General features: G+C 41.4%; 1 protein-coding gene across 7 annotated transcripts in view; it reads right to left on the reverse strand.

Moving 5' to 3' along the window:
* Positions 1–10,188: 10,188 nt before the first annotated feature.
* SPAST (spastin) overlaps positions 10,189–15,863 on the reverse strand; it is a 90,513-nt gene continuing 84,838 nt past the window's right edge. For all 7 annotated transcript variants that reach the window (XM_045369543.2, XM_074012022.1, XM_015433825.3 and 4 more), the window contains one exon: positions 10,189–13,439. In XM_045369543.2, coding sequence (XP_045225478.1) covers positions 13,317–13,439 — 123 coding nt within the window. In that variant the 3' untranslated portion in view covers positions 10,189–13,316. The remainder of the gene's footprint in view (positions 13,440–15,863) is intronic.

Raw genomic sequence — 15,863 nt, forward strand, 5'->3', positions numbered from 1 at the left:
GGAAGGGGTGGGGCACTAGTGGGCGATTGGCTGTGAGGAAGGCGTGGGCGGAAGTGCGTGCTTCTGGCCTCCGGGCTTCGCCCCCTTCCCGGCTGCCCCTGCACTGCGTGGCGGTAGGCTGCTAGAGCGGCTCCTTCTGAGCTCTCGGAGGGATTGGTCGGGACTTGAAGCGTTGAGTCCAAGGGCAAGGCAAGGAGCAAGCAGGAGTTTTTCGTTATGTTAGAAAAATTTCGTTGAGTGCTGAAACGCTTTTACCTGTGTTGTATGATTTAACCTTATGAAAATAGACAGTATTCCAGTTTTACAAGTGAGGAACGAAGAAACTTGCCTCCGCCGGGCGTGGTGGCTAACTCCCGTTAATCCCAGCACTTTCGGCAGCGAGGCAGGCGGATCACTGGAGGTCAGGAGTTCGAGACCAGCCTGGCCAACATGGTGAAACCCCACCCTACTAAAACTGCAGGGCGTGATGGCGCGCGCCTGTAATCCCAGCTACTCGGGAGGCTGAGGCAGAAGAATCGCTTGAACCCAGGAGGCGGAGGTTGCGGTGAGCCGAGATCGCGCCACTACATTACAGCCTGGGCGACAGCGCGAGACTCCGGTCTCACAAAAAAGAAACTTGTCTTGAGTCATACATATAGTTTGCTGTAGTAGCAGAATTTTAACTGGGACCGACTAATGGTCTACTTAATAAAATGCTATTTGGATTCTCTATAAAATTAATATAGAAGTAATGTTAATTATAGAAAATTTGGAAAATATTAAATTCATTAGATAAAGATTGAATATGTAGCACGTGTGTTTGTCAGGTACTGGTCTCGTGGAAATTATATTCTCGTAGAGGAGACAGAAAACAAGTAGGGATAAAGAAATTTTTAAAAGATATTCATAAGTAGTGTCATGTAGAAAACTGGGTACAGGTTGAGTATCCCTCATTCCAAATGCTTGGGACCAGAACTGTTTCAGATTTTGGCTCTTTATCTTGGGGATGGGGTGAGGGGGAACGAATTTCTAAACTTGAAATTCATTTATGTTTCGTATACACCTTATACACATAGCCTCAGGGTAATTTTATGCAATTTAAAAAATTGTGTGTATCAAACAAAACTTTTCAGATGCAGTCAGGCGTGGACTTTTCCACTGTGGCATCATGTTGACGATCACAGAGTTTTGATTTTGGAGCATTTTAATTTCAGATGGTTGGATTAGGGATGCTGAACATGTAATGCTATATAGAACAACTGGGTGGGTGTGGTGCTCACACCTGTAATCCCAGCACTTTGGGAGGCCAAGCGGGAAGATCCCTTGAGGCCAGAAGTTGGAGATCACCCTGGGCAATATAGGAAGGTCCCGTCTCTACAAAAACAATCTAAAAAGGAAGAAAAACAAAAAGCAACTGGGTGGCCAATTTAGGGTGGTGGTCAGAGAAAACTTAGCTCTAAGGAGATGAAATTTAATTTCTGAATGGCAAAAGTCTTTTCGTGAAGATTTTTCCAGGCAGAATGAACAGCTAGTGCAAAAACTGTAAGTCAAATTGAGTAGGGTATTTTAAGATCTTAAGGAAGTCTGGAGTTTTGTGCTTGAGAGGAAGAAATGAAGAGAAGATCTAAGTGCTAGACAGGGGCCAGATCAAGCAGGAATTTCTAAATTAATGGTAAAGTGCTTTCTCCCCCTTCCTGCCCTCCCGCGCCCCCCCCCCCAAGTGAGACAAGAAGCCAGATAACAGTTTTAACAAGGAGTGATGTTTACATTTTTTAAAAGGTTACTGTGGACTGGGCATAGTGGCTCATGCCTGTAATCCTAGCACTTTGGGAGGCCAAGACAGGAGGATCACTTGAGCTCAGGAGTTTGAGACCAGCCTGGGCACCATACTGAGACCTTCTCTCAAATTTTAAAAAATAAAATCTTGCCGGGCGCGGTGGCTCACGCCTGTAATCCCAGCACTTTGGGAGGCTGGGGCGGGCGAATCACAAGGTCAGGAGTTCGAGACCAGCCTGGCCAACATGGTGAAACCCTGTCTGTACTAAAAATACAACAAATTAGCTGGGCGTAGTGGCGGGTGCCTGTAATCCCAGCTACTCAGAAGGCTGAGGCAGGGGAATTGCTTGAACCTGGGAGGCAGAGGTTGCAGTGAGCCGAGATCATGCACCTGCACTCCAGCCCGGGCAACAGTGCAAGACTTCGTCTCAAAAAAATTAAGAAATAAAAAATAGATAAAATCTTAGGTATTATTGTCTATCTACAGTCTGTTCTCCACACTGCAGCCACAGTAATCTTTTTTAGTAGAGGTGAGGTCTTGCTATGTTACCCAGGCTGGTCTGGAACTCCTGGGCTCAAGTGATCCTTCTGCCTCAGCCTCCCAAAGTGCTAGCATTACAAGCACAAGCCAACACCCCTGGCCTATACCTAGGATTTAATGAGCTCTTAATATGTAGTAGGCAGTATTCTAAGAGTTTGAGGCCAGGCACAGTGGCTCATACCTGTAATCCCAGCACTTTGGGAGGCTGAGGCAGGCAGATCACTTGAGGTCAAGAGTTTGAGATCAGCCTGGCCAACATGGCAAAACCCTGTCTCTACTAAAAATACAAAACTTAGCTGGGTGTGGTGGTGGGCACCTGTAATTCAGCTACTCGGGAGGCTGAGGCAGGAGAATCGCTTGAGACAGGAGAATTGCTTGAACCCAGGAGGCGGAGGTTGCACCGAGCTGAGATGGAGCCTGGGTGACAGAGTGAGACTCCATCTCAAAAAAAAAAAAAAAAAAAAAAAAAAAAGCTGGTGCGGTGGCACATGCCTGTAATCCCAGCACTTTGGGAGGCCAAGGCAGGTGGATCACAAGGTCAGGTTTTTGAGACCATCCTGGCCAACATAGTGAAACCCCATCTCTATTGAAAATACAAAAAATTAGCCAGGGGTGGTCGCAGGAGCCCGTAATCCCAGCTACTCAGGAGGCTGAGGCAGGAGAATCGCTTGAACCTGGGAGGCAGAGGTTGCAGTGGGCTGAGATCATGCCATTGCACTCCAGCCCAGGCGATAGTGCAAGACTCTGTCTCAAAAAAAAAAAAAAAAAGCGTGATTATGTGATAGCTCATTTAATCCTCATAACAGCCTTTGATATAGGTACTACTGTTATCCCCTGCTCGGCAAAACCACACACCTAGTCACTGGCAGATTATAAACATGTGCCACCACACCCAGCTAATTTTTGTATTTTTAGTAGAGCCAGGGTTTCACCATGTTGACCAGGCTGGTCTCAAATGCCTGACCTCAGGTAATCTACCTGCCTTGGCCTCCCAAAGTGCTGGGATTACAGGCGTGAGCCACTGCACCCGGCCTGGAGAGGTACCTTTAAGCCATATAATTATCACATTCCTCATTATGCTTGTAATTTGTTTATGTACATATTCATATATTCACATCAGCTCATGGTTTATTTCATCTGATGGATTATATATAATTACTATTACTTATTTTGATGCTCAAATTTGTCCAGTGGGAACCCTTTTAATCTGTGTGTCATTTCAGTGATTCATGCTCATCATTCTTTGGGCACTTTCTTCTCTCTGGCACAAGAAGTTCCAAGCTCATGTATTTTCTCTGCCCCAGCCCTGAATTTAGCCATTTTATCAGTCTTGGTTCCTTTAGTTGATGTTATGGACTGAATGTTTGTGTCCCTCAAATTAATATGTTGAAGCCTTCACCAGCAATGTGATGGTCTTTGGCGGTTTGGCCTTTGGGAAGTACCTAGGGTTAGATGAGATAATGAGGATGGGACCGTCATGACGGGATTAGTGCCCTTATGTTTTTTTTTTTTTTTTTTTTTTTGACATGGAATTTCGCTCTGTCACCCAGGCTGGAGTGCAGTGGCCGGATCTCAGCTCACTGCAAGCTCCGCCTCCCGGGTGTACGCCATTCTTCTGCCTCAGCCTCCCGAGTAGCTGGGACTACAGGCGCCCGCCACCATGCCCGGCTAATTTTTTGTATTTTTAGTAGAGACGGGGTCTCCCCGTGTTAGTCAGGATGGTCTTGATCTCCCGACCTTGTGATCCGCCCGCCTCGGCCTCCCAAAGTGCTGGGATTACAGGCATGAGCCACCACGCCCGGCTAGTGCCCTTATGAAAAGGGACACCAGAGAGCTTGTGCTCTCTGCCATACGAGGACACGGCGAGAAGGTGGCCATCTGCAAGCCAGGAAGAAAGCCCTCACCAGAAACCAAACTGGCTGGTACTTTAATCTTGGACTTCCAAACTTCTAGAACTGTGAGGATAAATTTCTGTTATTTAAGCTGCCCAGTCTTTGGTATTTTGTAATGCAGCCCAAGCAGACTAAGAAAGTGAAGAATGGCCGGGCGCGGTGGCTCAAGCCTGTAATCCCAACACTTTGGGAGGCCGAGGCGGGCGGATCACGAGGTCAGGAGATCGAGACTATCCTGGCTAACATGGTGAAACCCTGTCTCTACTAAAAATACAAAAAAAAACTAGCCGGGCGTGGTGACAGGCGCCTGTAGTCCCAGCTACTTGGGAGGCTGAGGCGGGAGAATGGCGTGAACCCGGGAGGCGGAGCTTGCAGTGAGCCGAGATCAGGCCACTGCACTCCAGCCTGGGAGACACAGCGAGACTCCGTCTCAAAAAAAAAAAAAAAAGTGAAGAATTTGGAAGGCAAGATATGGGTACTTTATGTGCTCATTACTATTGGAGTGTAACTGCTCCAAGGCCACCTTGGTGGACAGACTAGGGAACACACATATTTGGACACATACACAAGTGTATATTTATATACTTACGTCTATATTTCCTCTATTTTTATTTATTTTGAGACAGGATCTCATTTGCCTAGGCTGGAGTGCAGTGGCGCGATCTCAGCCCACTGCAACCTCCACCTCCCAGGTTCAAGTGATTCTTGTGCCTCAGCCTCCCAAGTAGCTGGGACTACAGGTGCGTACCACCACACCTGGCTAATTTTTGTATTTTTAGTAGAGATGGGGTTTTGCAGTGTTGGCCAGACTGGTCTCAAACTCTTGATCTCAAGCGATCTGCTCGCCTCAGCCTCCCAAAGTGCTGGGATTATATGCATGAGCCACTGTGCCCAACCAATATTTCATCTATTTTTATAGATTTTAAACCATGAATTCACTCTTAAACCCAACTCAAGCTGAACTCCAAGTTTCATTCTAACTTTCCCCCTTTGTGTATTTATAATTACCTTCTCTGATGGTGAGAAACCTGGCTTCCACTGTGGTTAGTATATTCACTTGATTCAATCAAGTCTTTGGTATGCAACCAATCTACCGTCTCTGCTGACACCCTTACCCCATATGGACACTCCTTTCTGTGCTTGAGCTTATTCCTCATTCCAGGTTGCCCCTATCCACCATGTGAATAACTGCCTCAATCTGTCCCTGACACCTCATACCTAGCTGTCCATCATTGTACACACAGTCTTCACCCTATTAGGTCTCTGACACCCAAATTTGGGCTTCCATAGGTCCCCTCTACCCAATGTAGGCACTTTGATCTGAACCATTGTGCAAATGAGTGCCTGAGACTGCTATCCCTAGAAAGGCCTGCTGGCAAGGTTGACCCTTGCCAGGCATCTGGGAACTTGAATTTGAGGAAAGATTCCTTCTATTCCCTAACAAGCTTACTATGCCTAACAGTGAGGCCTGACACTTTCACATGCTGTCACTTGTTGCTGGAGTGACATCCTGTGTGACTTCACCAGGAGAGAACCCTTAGAAGCTGGTGCTTGGTTTCCTCTGGACTTCACTTAATTCCCTTTTTTCCCTTTTGCTGAATTTGCTTCATATCCTTTTGCTCTAATAAATCATTGTTGGGAGTAAGGCTATATGCTGAGTCCTGTGAGTGCTCCTAATGAATCATCAAACTTGCACATAATCTTGAGGGCCTAACCACCTAATGACTTTAAAACAATAGTTCCAGCAGGGTGCAGTGGCTCTGCCTGCCTGTAATCCCAGCACTTTGGGAGGCCGAGGCAGGAGGATCACTTGAGCCCAGGAGTTTGAGACTACAGGGAGGTATGATTGCATCACTGCTGTCCAGCCTGGGGCAAACGAGACTCTGTCTCTAAAAAAAAAAAAAAACCCCAACTCCTTGAAAAAAAATAAAAAATAAAAAATCCACAATAGCTCAGGAAGGAGGAAGGTAAGCAATTTAGTGACATTACTTAATTTCAGCTCTACCATCCCACTGTTTTATCTTACAGTTCTTTGCTTTATTTTTCTTTCCTTGATTTCATTTGACCAATCACATAACTCTTAGTAATTCTTAGCCATTTCATCTTCTCTAATGGCTTTTTAGATCTAGTGCAGTAGATCACCCCAGTGATGGGGTGAGAGATTATGAAATGCATTCTTATCACAGTCTACCTTACATTAATGCTATCTCACCTTGTGTACAATGTAATAATATTATTTCAATATAATTACATTTATTGTCCTCTCTGGCCCTTCATGCTATTTCTGTCTCATATTTTACTTATACATATATTATAAACAGTGCAATACTATTTTTGTTTGCTTTAAACAGCAATGATATTTAGAAAAATAAAAAAAGAAAAATGTAAATATGTTATTTACCAACATATTTGTCATTTCAAAATTCTTAATTCCATCCTGGAGATTACAGGTTCTCATTGAGAAATCCATTTACTGGTAAGTCCATCCAAGGAAAATTTTAATTTCAGGTACTTCATTTTTCACTTCAGATTTGTATTTTCCTTCAGCCTGAAGAATTTCTTAAAGCATTCCATATAAAGTCAGTCTGCCAGCAACAAATTCTGTTTTCATCTGGAAAAGTTTAAGTTTTTCAAGAGATAGGGACTCACTCTGTCCCCCAGGCTGGAGTGCAGTAGCACGATCACAGCCCATGCCCAGCTAATTTTATTTTTTGATGGGGTTCTCACTAGGTTGCCCAGGCTGGTCACTCATGGCCTCAAGGGATTCTCCTGCCTCAGCCTCCCAAAGTGTTGGGATTAGAGGGTTAAGCCACTGAGCCTGGCCATTGCCTTAACATCTTGAAGGATATTTTAACTGGATAGAGTTTTAAGTTAACCTTTGTTGTTTAATCTTTGCACCTTAAAGACGTCATTCCATCATTTTCTGAATTTCATCATTTCTGATGAGGTTAGCCATCACTCTTGTTTATCTGAGTGTAATGCTATTCCTTCCCACTCCCCACCTTGGTTGCTTTTAAGATTTTTTTTTTTTTTTTTTTTGGCAATGTGATGTACCCAGATGTCGTCTTTGTTGTATTTATTCTGCTTGGGGGGTTCAGTGAACTTCTTAGATCTGTACATTGATGCCTTTCAACACTTGGGGGAAAATTTCAGGCATTATTGCTTCAAAGATTTCTCTTGCCCCATTCTCTTCCTTTCCTTCTCTACTTCAAATTGCAGGAACTGATAATGTTCCAAAGGTCTCAAACCTCTGGTATTTTTTTTTCTTTCTCTCTGTGCTTTGGTTTGATACCTACTTGCTTGTCTTTTTCAGTCTTTCCTCTGTTGTGCCTAGTTTACTGTTAAGTCCGTGCATTTAAATTTTTAACTTCAGATACTATATTTTTCATTACAAGACTTTCCAGTGGGTTATTTATTATTTTCTAATTATTATTATTATTTTTTATTTATTTTTAGACGGTTGCCCAGGCTGGAGTGCAGTGGCATGATCTCGGCTCACTGCAAGCTCCGCCTCCCGAGCTCACACCATTCTCCTGCCTCAGTCCCCCAAGTAGCTGGGACTACAGGTGCCCACCACCATGCCAGGCTAATTTTTTGTATTTTTAGTAGAGACAGGGTTTCACCGTGTTAGCCAGGATGGTCTTGATCTCTTGACCTTGTGATCCGCCCGTCTCAGCTTCCCAAAGTGCTGGGATTACAGGTGTGAGCCACTGCGCCTGGCCAATTTTTATTATTTTTTGAGATGGAGTTTTGCTTTTCTTGCCCAGGCTGGAGTGCGATGGCATGATCTTGGCTCACTGCAAGCTCTACCTCCCGCGTTCAAGCAATTCTCCCACTTCAGCCTCCCAAATAGCTGGGATCACGGGCATGTAACACCCATGCTTGGCTAATTTTGTATTTTTAGTAGAGACAGGGTTTCACCATTATTGGTCAGGATGGTCTCGATGTCCTGACCTTAGGTGATCTGCCTGCCTCGGCCTCCCAAAGTGCTGGGATTACAGGCGTGAGCCATGGCGCCCGGCCTCCATTGAGTTTTTAATTCCTATTTTTCTGCTGAAACTCCCAATCTATTCACCCATTTTCTCTTTTCCTGTAAATTTTTTTTTTTTTTTTTTTTTTGAGACGGAGTCTTGCTCTGTCGCCCAGGCTGGAGCGCAGTGACCAGATCTCGGCTCACTGCAAGCTCCCCTCCCGGGCTCCCGCCATTCTCCTGCCTCAGCCTCCCGAGTAGCTGGGACTACAGGCGCCCGCCACCTCGCCCGGCTAGTTTTTTGTATTTTTTAGTAGAGATGGGGTTTCACCGTGTTAGCCAGGATGGTCTCGATCTCCTGACCTCGTGATCCGCCCGTCTCGGCCTCCCAAAGTGCTGGGATTACAGGCTTGAGCCACCGCGCCCGGCCTCCTGTAAATTTTTTTAACATATTTTAACACTATTTTAAAATCACTCTCATAGAGGTCACTTGTGCATCTGCTTCTATATATTCTCTGTTGAGTATGGTATGGACCACTTTTTTTTTTTCCATGAGGGAAGGTGAGTCAAAAGGATCACATACTTTTTCCTTGCATGCTTAGTAACTGTTTATTATGTACTGAGCTTTGGGTATATGCTGTGATGACTCTGAATTGTTTTCTTCTCAAGAATGCTGTGTTTTGTTCTGGTTTTAAATTACTGATGTTATATAACCTTGATGCTGTAAGATTTGATTTTAAGCTTCATTACAGTGAGTTTCTTTCCATTTTGGCCTTAGTGCTAAAGCACAGCCTTTAGTTCTGGGATGCTGTCATTCTTCCTTAAGGCATGGCATTTTGGGGGTTCAATGGGAAATACCAAGTATTTACTCAGTCCTTCTTAGTGGAATTTGAATTTCAAACTCTCTGTCCTTGGGCAGCTGCAATTCTGCTGAGTTCTTTAGACTTTAACATGCTTTCTGCTGGGTTCCTTTAAATGATCACACTGCACAAGCACAATTTTGGAATCCACCAAGGATTTGAAAGGAATATGTAGGCAGATTTCAGGGCTTACTTTCTGAGGCACTCTCCTTCCCAAAATTTGTCTTCTAATTTTCAGGTGTTCTAGAAGTCCCAAATGACTCCTCAGCCCATCAAGACTGCCACATTCTACTTGAATTCTATACCCGTGAACTGCACAAACTGGAAATTGCCCTATGGGTAAAAGCTGGTTAAGGTGAATCTCTTGTTTACTTTTTTTGAGACAGGGTCTCTGTAACCTGGGCTGGAGTGCAGTGGTGTGATCTTGGCTCACTGCAACCTCCTGCCAGGCTCAAGCAATCTTCTAACCTCAGCCTCTTGAGTAACTGGGACTACAAGTGTGGGCCACCAAACCTGGCTAATTTTTAGTTTGTTTTTTATTTTATTTTTATTTTTTTTTTGCAGAAACGGCGTCTCCCTATATTCCCCAGGCGGGTCTTGAATTCCTGGGCATAAGCGATTCTCTCATATTGGCCTCCCAAACAGGCATGAGCCACTGCACCCAGCCTGAATCTTCCAATATAGGACTTTGCAGTTTCTACCTTGTTTTGATTGCTCTGCAGAGCCGCCCAATCATTGTTTTTTTTTTTTTTTTTTTTTTGAGACGGAGTCTCGCTGTGTCGCCCAGTCTGGAATGCAGTGGCCGGATCTCAGCTCACTGCAAGCTCCGCCTCCCGGGTTTACGCCATTCTCCTGCCTCAGCCTCCCAAGTAGCTGGGACTACAGGCGCCCGCCACCTCGCCCGGCTAATTTTTTTGTATTTTTTAGTAGAGACGGGGTTTCACTGTGTTAGCCAGGATCGTCTCGATCTCCTGACCTCGTGATCTGCCCGTCTCTGCCTCCCAAAGTGCTGGGATTACAGGCTTGAGCCACCGCGCCCGGCCTGCTTTCTAAATTTTGTTAAGAATTTATAATTGTTACTAACAGAATCCAATACACACAACTCCTTCATTATCAGACTGCAACCCCTAAAATATCAAAAAGTTTTAAAGTAAAAAAGTAAAGGCAAAATAAAGTTTATCATTTATTTCCAATACATTAGGATAAAAACCCACTTTATGCAACTGTACCCTTTAATTCATTTCTTCTGAAGAAAAGTACAAAAGACCAGACTAAAATTGAGACAAGCATTTAAAGGAAAATCCTTTGACTCAGAGTCCAAAACCGAACTGTAAATGGTTCATTTTTACCAAAAGAATTAGTTTTTGTACAAAATATAAAGAATTCTACACTATAAACAAAGACCGCTGTGTATGTACTTAAATTAGAATTCTAGTATCTGCTTTTCCTCTAATTCTTCTGGAGTACAAACATATTTGCAAGTCAGAAATCTAATATTCTCAATGGACAGACTATCTTAGAATAAGCTTTTACCCTTAAGATACCTGGAAAGATAGTACTCATTCTTCCCTTGGCTCAAAGTCCAATATATCAGTAAGTTTTAATTTAGTTTACAAAACTCTGCCATATTAACATGAAGAGCACACCAATGCTTAATGTTTAAGCATTATCTTTTAGGAAGTAATATAACACAGAGCTCAACACCCAATCTAAAAGGTCACAATCTAAGTCATTATTAATTCAGAAAACTTCAACAACTTCTATCTTTATTGAAAAAAGACCACACCAATCCCTTATCTCCTACTATATCATTACTCTATTTTCATGGCCCTTCTATCAAAGAAATAGCTTAAAATAAAACTTGGTTAGAGTTAAGTCATAGAAAATAATTCTCTAGCACTAGCTGAAGTTCAGACTTGATCAGGAAAGCAATTTCTGTACAGCAATGATTTTCTGACTCAATGTTTAAGACTTTTATCTCTTTTAACATTTGAAATCTTTGTTACCTAAAAGTCTTTCCCAATAGAATTATAATCATGATAATTTTAAAGGAGATAATATATTAAAAGTTGAGCTGGAACCACATAGTCCTTTAATATGATTTGCCAGTTATCCAAGTATCAATAACGTTAATCCCCTTTTAAATGAAAACAATGAAATTTTATGAGCTTAACTGAAATGTCTTAATTTAGAACTTCTCAATTCTTTTAATCACATATATTTCATTACTACCTTTCATTATCAATATTTTGTAATTGATGTTGTAATGTTTGAGACCTTAAGAGGATACTATGCATCACCTAAAATACGCATAGCTCTGGCTTAAAACAAATTTTTTGCCCCTATTTATCTCAGCTCTCATTTTTATTATTCAGGGAGTTCCAAAATCATGATTAGAAGAGACATGATTTACTTTATGGCTACGAGCAGCATATGATCCTAAAAAATCATGCCTCTTCTGGCCGGGCATGGTGGCTCATGCCTGTAATCCCAGCACTTTGGGAGGCCAAGGTGGGCGGATCACCTGAGGTCAGGAGTGCAAGACCAGCCTGACCAACATGGAGAAACCCCGTCTCTACTAAAAATACAAAATTAGCTGGGGTGGTGGCACATGCCTGTAATTCCAGCTACTTGGGAGGCTGAGGCAGGAGAATTGCTTGAACCCGGGAGGCGGAGGTTGCTGTTAGTTGAGATTGCGCCATTACACTCCAGCCTGGGCAACAAGAGCAAAACTCCGTCTCAAAAAAGAAAAACCAGATTCATGCATCTTCTATATTCAAACAAATCTTTAACAAGAGCAAGAGTAAATTTAAGAAGAATATGTCTTCATTATAAAGTTCTTACCTAGTAGGGGCAAGTTTTTTATCTTAACGTATTATTTCAAAAGCTAAGAAATCTTTCCTAAATGAAAAATTTTTGTTACTATTACAAATATTCTTTCCACCCATGACATTTTACATAGCATCATTTAAGCACCAGAGAAAAGTTCTGTAAACAAACTTTTAACCAGTAAACTAAGGGCAAATATCTATTTGCCTTTATTACAATATTTAAAAGGCCATGATATGAGTCTCTACTCCCTACAATGACATTTTTATAATGAAAATCCAGGCATATTTATACAAACAAGAAACAGAATTACTGTACATTTTGGGAGAACAAAAGGCAGATCAACAGACTAGAACTAGAACTTTTCAGTTAATAAAGCAAGCAGAAGGAACCTAGAAAAATGTATGCCATGTATAAAAATTCAGTTTTTTTAAAGTTTCATTGAAGGGATTTTTATTATTAAGAATAAAAGATGGTAGTTCCACTTGCTTATAATTATCCTGTAAACATTAAGAAAGTAATAAGCAATAAATTAGAAATGTCTTATAAGTTCCTAGTATTTCCCTTCTCTTGCACTGGAAACATTTTCACAGCAGTTAAAATTGGCTCTCTTAAATATCAGAATAATTCTTGCAGAAAATAAATTCCATTAGGAAGAAGTTAACAGTCTACAATAGATTTCTGACAAATACATTAGGAAAAAAAAATACTGCAGGTCACATGAGGACTGATCTACATGTTATATGACAGAGTAACTCAAACCTTCAAACCTTCTCTGTTCTACCAGATTTGCTTTGTTGCTATTATATTGCTATCTAAACTGTTTGGTAGCAAGGTAATAGAAAAATAAAAGGTAAAAAGAACACAACAATTGTTTAACGTCTGTAGATTTATGAAGAAGAAACTCTCAAAATAAACTTTTTGCTATTACAGTTACTTAAGAAAAAGGTTTAATTTGGCACACTGAATTTATAAAAAGAAAAAAGAAAAAAAAGAGTGTTTGGCATTCCAATCACCCGTAGTTAAGACAACAGTAGGAAAGAAAAGTAAGAGAAATTACTATTTTAAGAAAAAACATCAGAAGACAACCAACCACATGTTCTTGTGTCTTCTACCATTCACTGTCTCTGGAATACTTTCATCTGCAACACAATATACAAATTATTATTTACATGATGATTATATTGGTAAAGAAGACCAGAATCAGTTTTTGTTGTGCTCTTACAGTGTCCATTGGGATAACTGTGACCATCAAGGCAAGGCCTTAAACAACAAAAAATTCTATTTGCATTGTATATTTTGTTTAAGTTTGTTTTCTGGTTCATCTTCAAGTTTGGTGCACAAATATGTAAGACTCTAAAAAGTCCTGTAAACTTAGGCTGTTTCTGTAGCTGATGACTGTTCATTGAAGATCTTGTGTTTCCTCTTTTGTTAAGTACAATGTTCTGCAGGTTTACAAAGGTATTTCCTTAAACGGTGGTATCTCCGAAGTCCTTGTTCCAACGAATGTACGCTTCTAAAGTTTGAGGGCTGACACTGCGTTTTATTTTTTTCAAGGATTCAGTGAAGTCAGATAATCGAATATTTCTCATCTAGATTTTTAAAAAGCACATGACAATACATATGATGAACAGGTATATAGTGGTAAACGAAATGATGGATTAAAGTAATGATGCTGCTGTTTATTAATGTTATAAAAAATAAAAGTATGTATTCTTAGAAAATCATGTCAGCCATTTAAATATATTTTCTATGTACAAGAAACCTTAATAAATGCTATACTAATATATTTATTACTTGTGTTTAGTTTCATAGGATTAACATTTGAAAGCATAATATTTTTCCAATATAAAAACACTCATTATAGAAAAGTTCACAAAATATAGACAAAGATAAAAAAAGAATCACAATTTCACCACTCAGATGTGCAACCTCTGCCTCCCACGTTCCAGCAATTCTTCTGTCTCAGCCTCCCGAATAGCTGGGATTACAGGTGCATGCCACCATGCCCAGCTAATTTTTGTATTTACTAGTAGAGACAGGGTTTTGCCATGGTGGCCAGGTTGGTCCTGAACTCCTAACCTCAGGTGAGCTGCCCGCCTTGGCCTCCAAAAGTGCTGGGATTACAGATGTGAGCCACTGTGCCCAGCCTAAAGTATGCATTTTTATATGAATTTGGTCTTATTTTCTGATCTTTTAAATTGCCTTTGGAAATACAGATTAAAACAATGAGTTAATGAATATCTATATTTACACCTAAGTATTTTTAAAAGGCAAAATGGATAGGTTCACAGAGTCCAGGTAATAGAAAAATAAATAAAAATTTCGGCCAAGCATGGTGGCTCACACCTGTAATCCCAGCACTTTGGGAGGCCGAGGCGGGTGGATCATTTGAGGTCAGGAGTTCGAGACCAGCCTGGCCAACATGGTGAAACCCTGTCTCCATTAAACATACAAAAATTAGCCAGGCGGGTGCCTGTAATCCCAGCTGCTTGGCTGAGCAGGAGGATTGCTTGAGCCCAGAAGCTGGAAGGTGCAGTGAGCCATGATTGCACCACTGCACTCCAGCCTGGGCAACCAAGCAAGACACTGTCCCAAAAAATAAAATGAAAATAAAAATAAAAATAAATGAAATAAAATAAAATAAGTTAGAAAGCCAAAAGCTTTCAGCTGGGCGTGGTGGCTCATGCCTGTAATCCCTAGCACTTTGGGAGGCTGAGGTGGGTGGATCCCGAGGTCAAGAGATTGAGACCATCCTGGCCAACATGGTGAAACTCCATCTCTACTAAAAATACAAAAAAAAAAAAAAAAATTAGGTGGGCGTGGTGGCACACACCTGTAGTCCCAGCTACTCGGGAGGCTGAGGCAGGAGAGTCACTTGAACCCAGTAGGCAGAGGTTGCAGTGAGCCAAGATCCCACCACTGCCTTCCACTCCAGCCTGGCGACAGAGCAAGACTCCGTCTCACCAAAAAAAAAAAAAAAAACCAAAAAAAAACTAAAAGCTTTCTTAAAAAAAAAAAAAAAATCCAGTATGATGCCTCATCTGACAGGTGACTAAAAGCCTGAAAAAAAAAAAAAACCTCCAAAATGTACTCCCGAATACACTCATTATCTATGTTAAGTTCACTGTCCCCTCAACAGTTGCTAAAATCAGGGAAATAAAAAAATAAGTTACAAATATACAGCTGTCCCTTGGTATCTCTGGGAAATTGGTTCCCCCATAGACAGCAAAATCTGCAAACACTTAAAGTCCCTTATATAAAATGGTGCAGTATTTGCATACAACCTACGCAATCCTCCTGTATACTTTAAATCATCTCTAGATTACTTGTAACATTTAATACAATGTAAATGCAATATAAATAGCTTTTGTACTATATTGTTAAGGGAATAATAACAAGAATAAAAGTGTACATGTTCAACACAGATGCTTTTTTTCCCCCAAATATTTTTGATCTGCAGTTGGTTGAATCCATGAATGCAGAATCCATGGATAGAAAAGGCTGACTGTAATTAAAGCCTGATTTCAAAAGTCTGCTCACATAGTTATGACCATTCTGTATACCCAGTTTTATATTTTACATGCAACTTTTTTCAAATGAAATGCTTCAGTGTCTCATAAGGGGGTCTTCCATATTAAGAAACGGTAATAAACTGGCCAGGCACGGTGGCTCACGTCTGTATCACCTGAGGTCAGGAGTTCAAGACCCACCTGGCCAACATGGTGAAACCCCATCTCTACTAAAAATACCAAAAAAAAAAAAAAAAAAAAAAAAAATTAGCCGAGCGTGGTGGCCCATGCCTGTAATCCCAGCTGTGCAGGAAGGAGGCTGAGGCAGGAAAATCGCTTGAACCTGGGAGGTGGAGGCTGCAGTGAGCCAAGATCGTGCCACTGCGCTCCAGCCTGGGCGACAGAGCAAGAGTCCTTCTCAAAAAAAAAGAAATTAATTAAAAAAAAAAAGACTGAAAAACAAAATAGAACGTTATTAAAGGATTAACCTATAGTTACAGGTTA

The sequence above is a fragment of the Macaca fascicularis genome, chromosome 13 (genome assembly GCF_037993035.2).
Source record: "Macaca fascicularis isolate 582-1 chromosome 13, T2T-MFA8v1.1".
Taxonomy (NCBI): domain Eukaryota; kingdom Metazoa; phylum Chordata; class Mammalia; order Primates; family Cercopithecidae; genus Macaca; species Macaca fascicularis.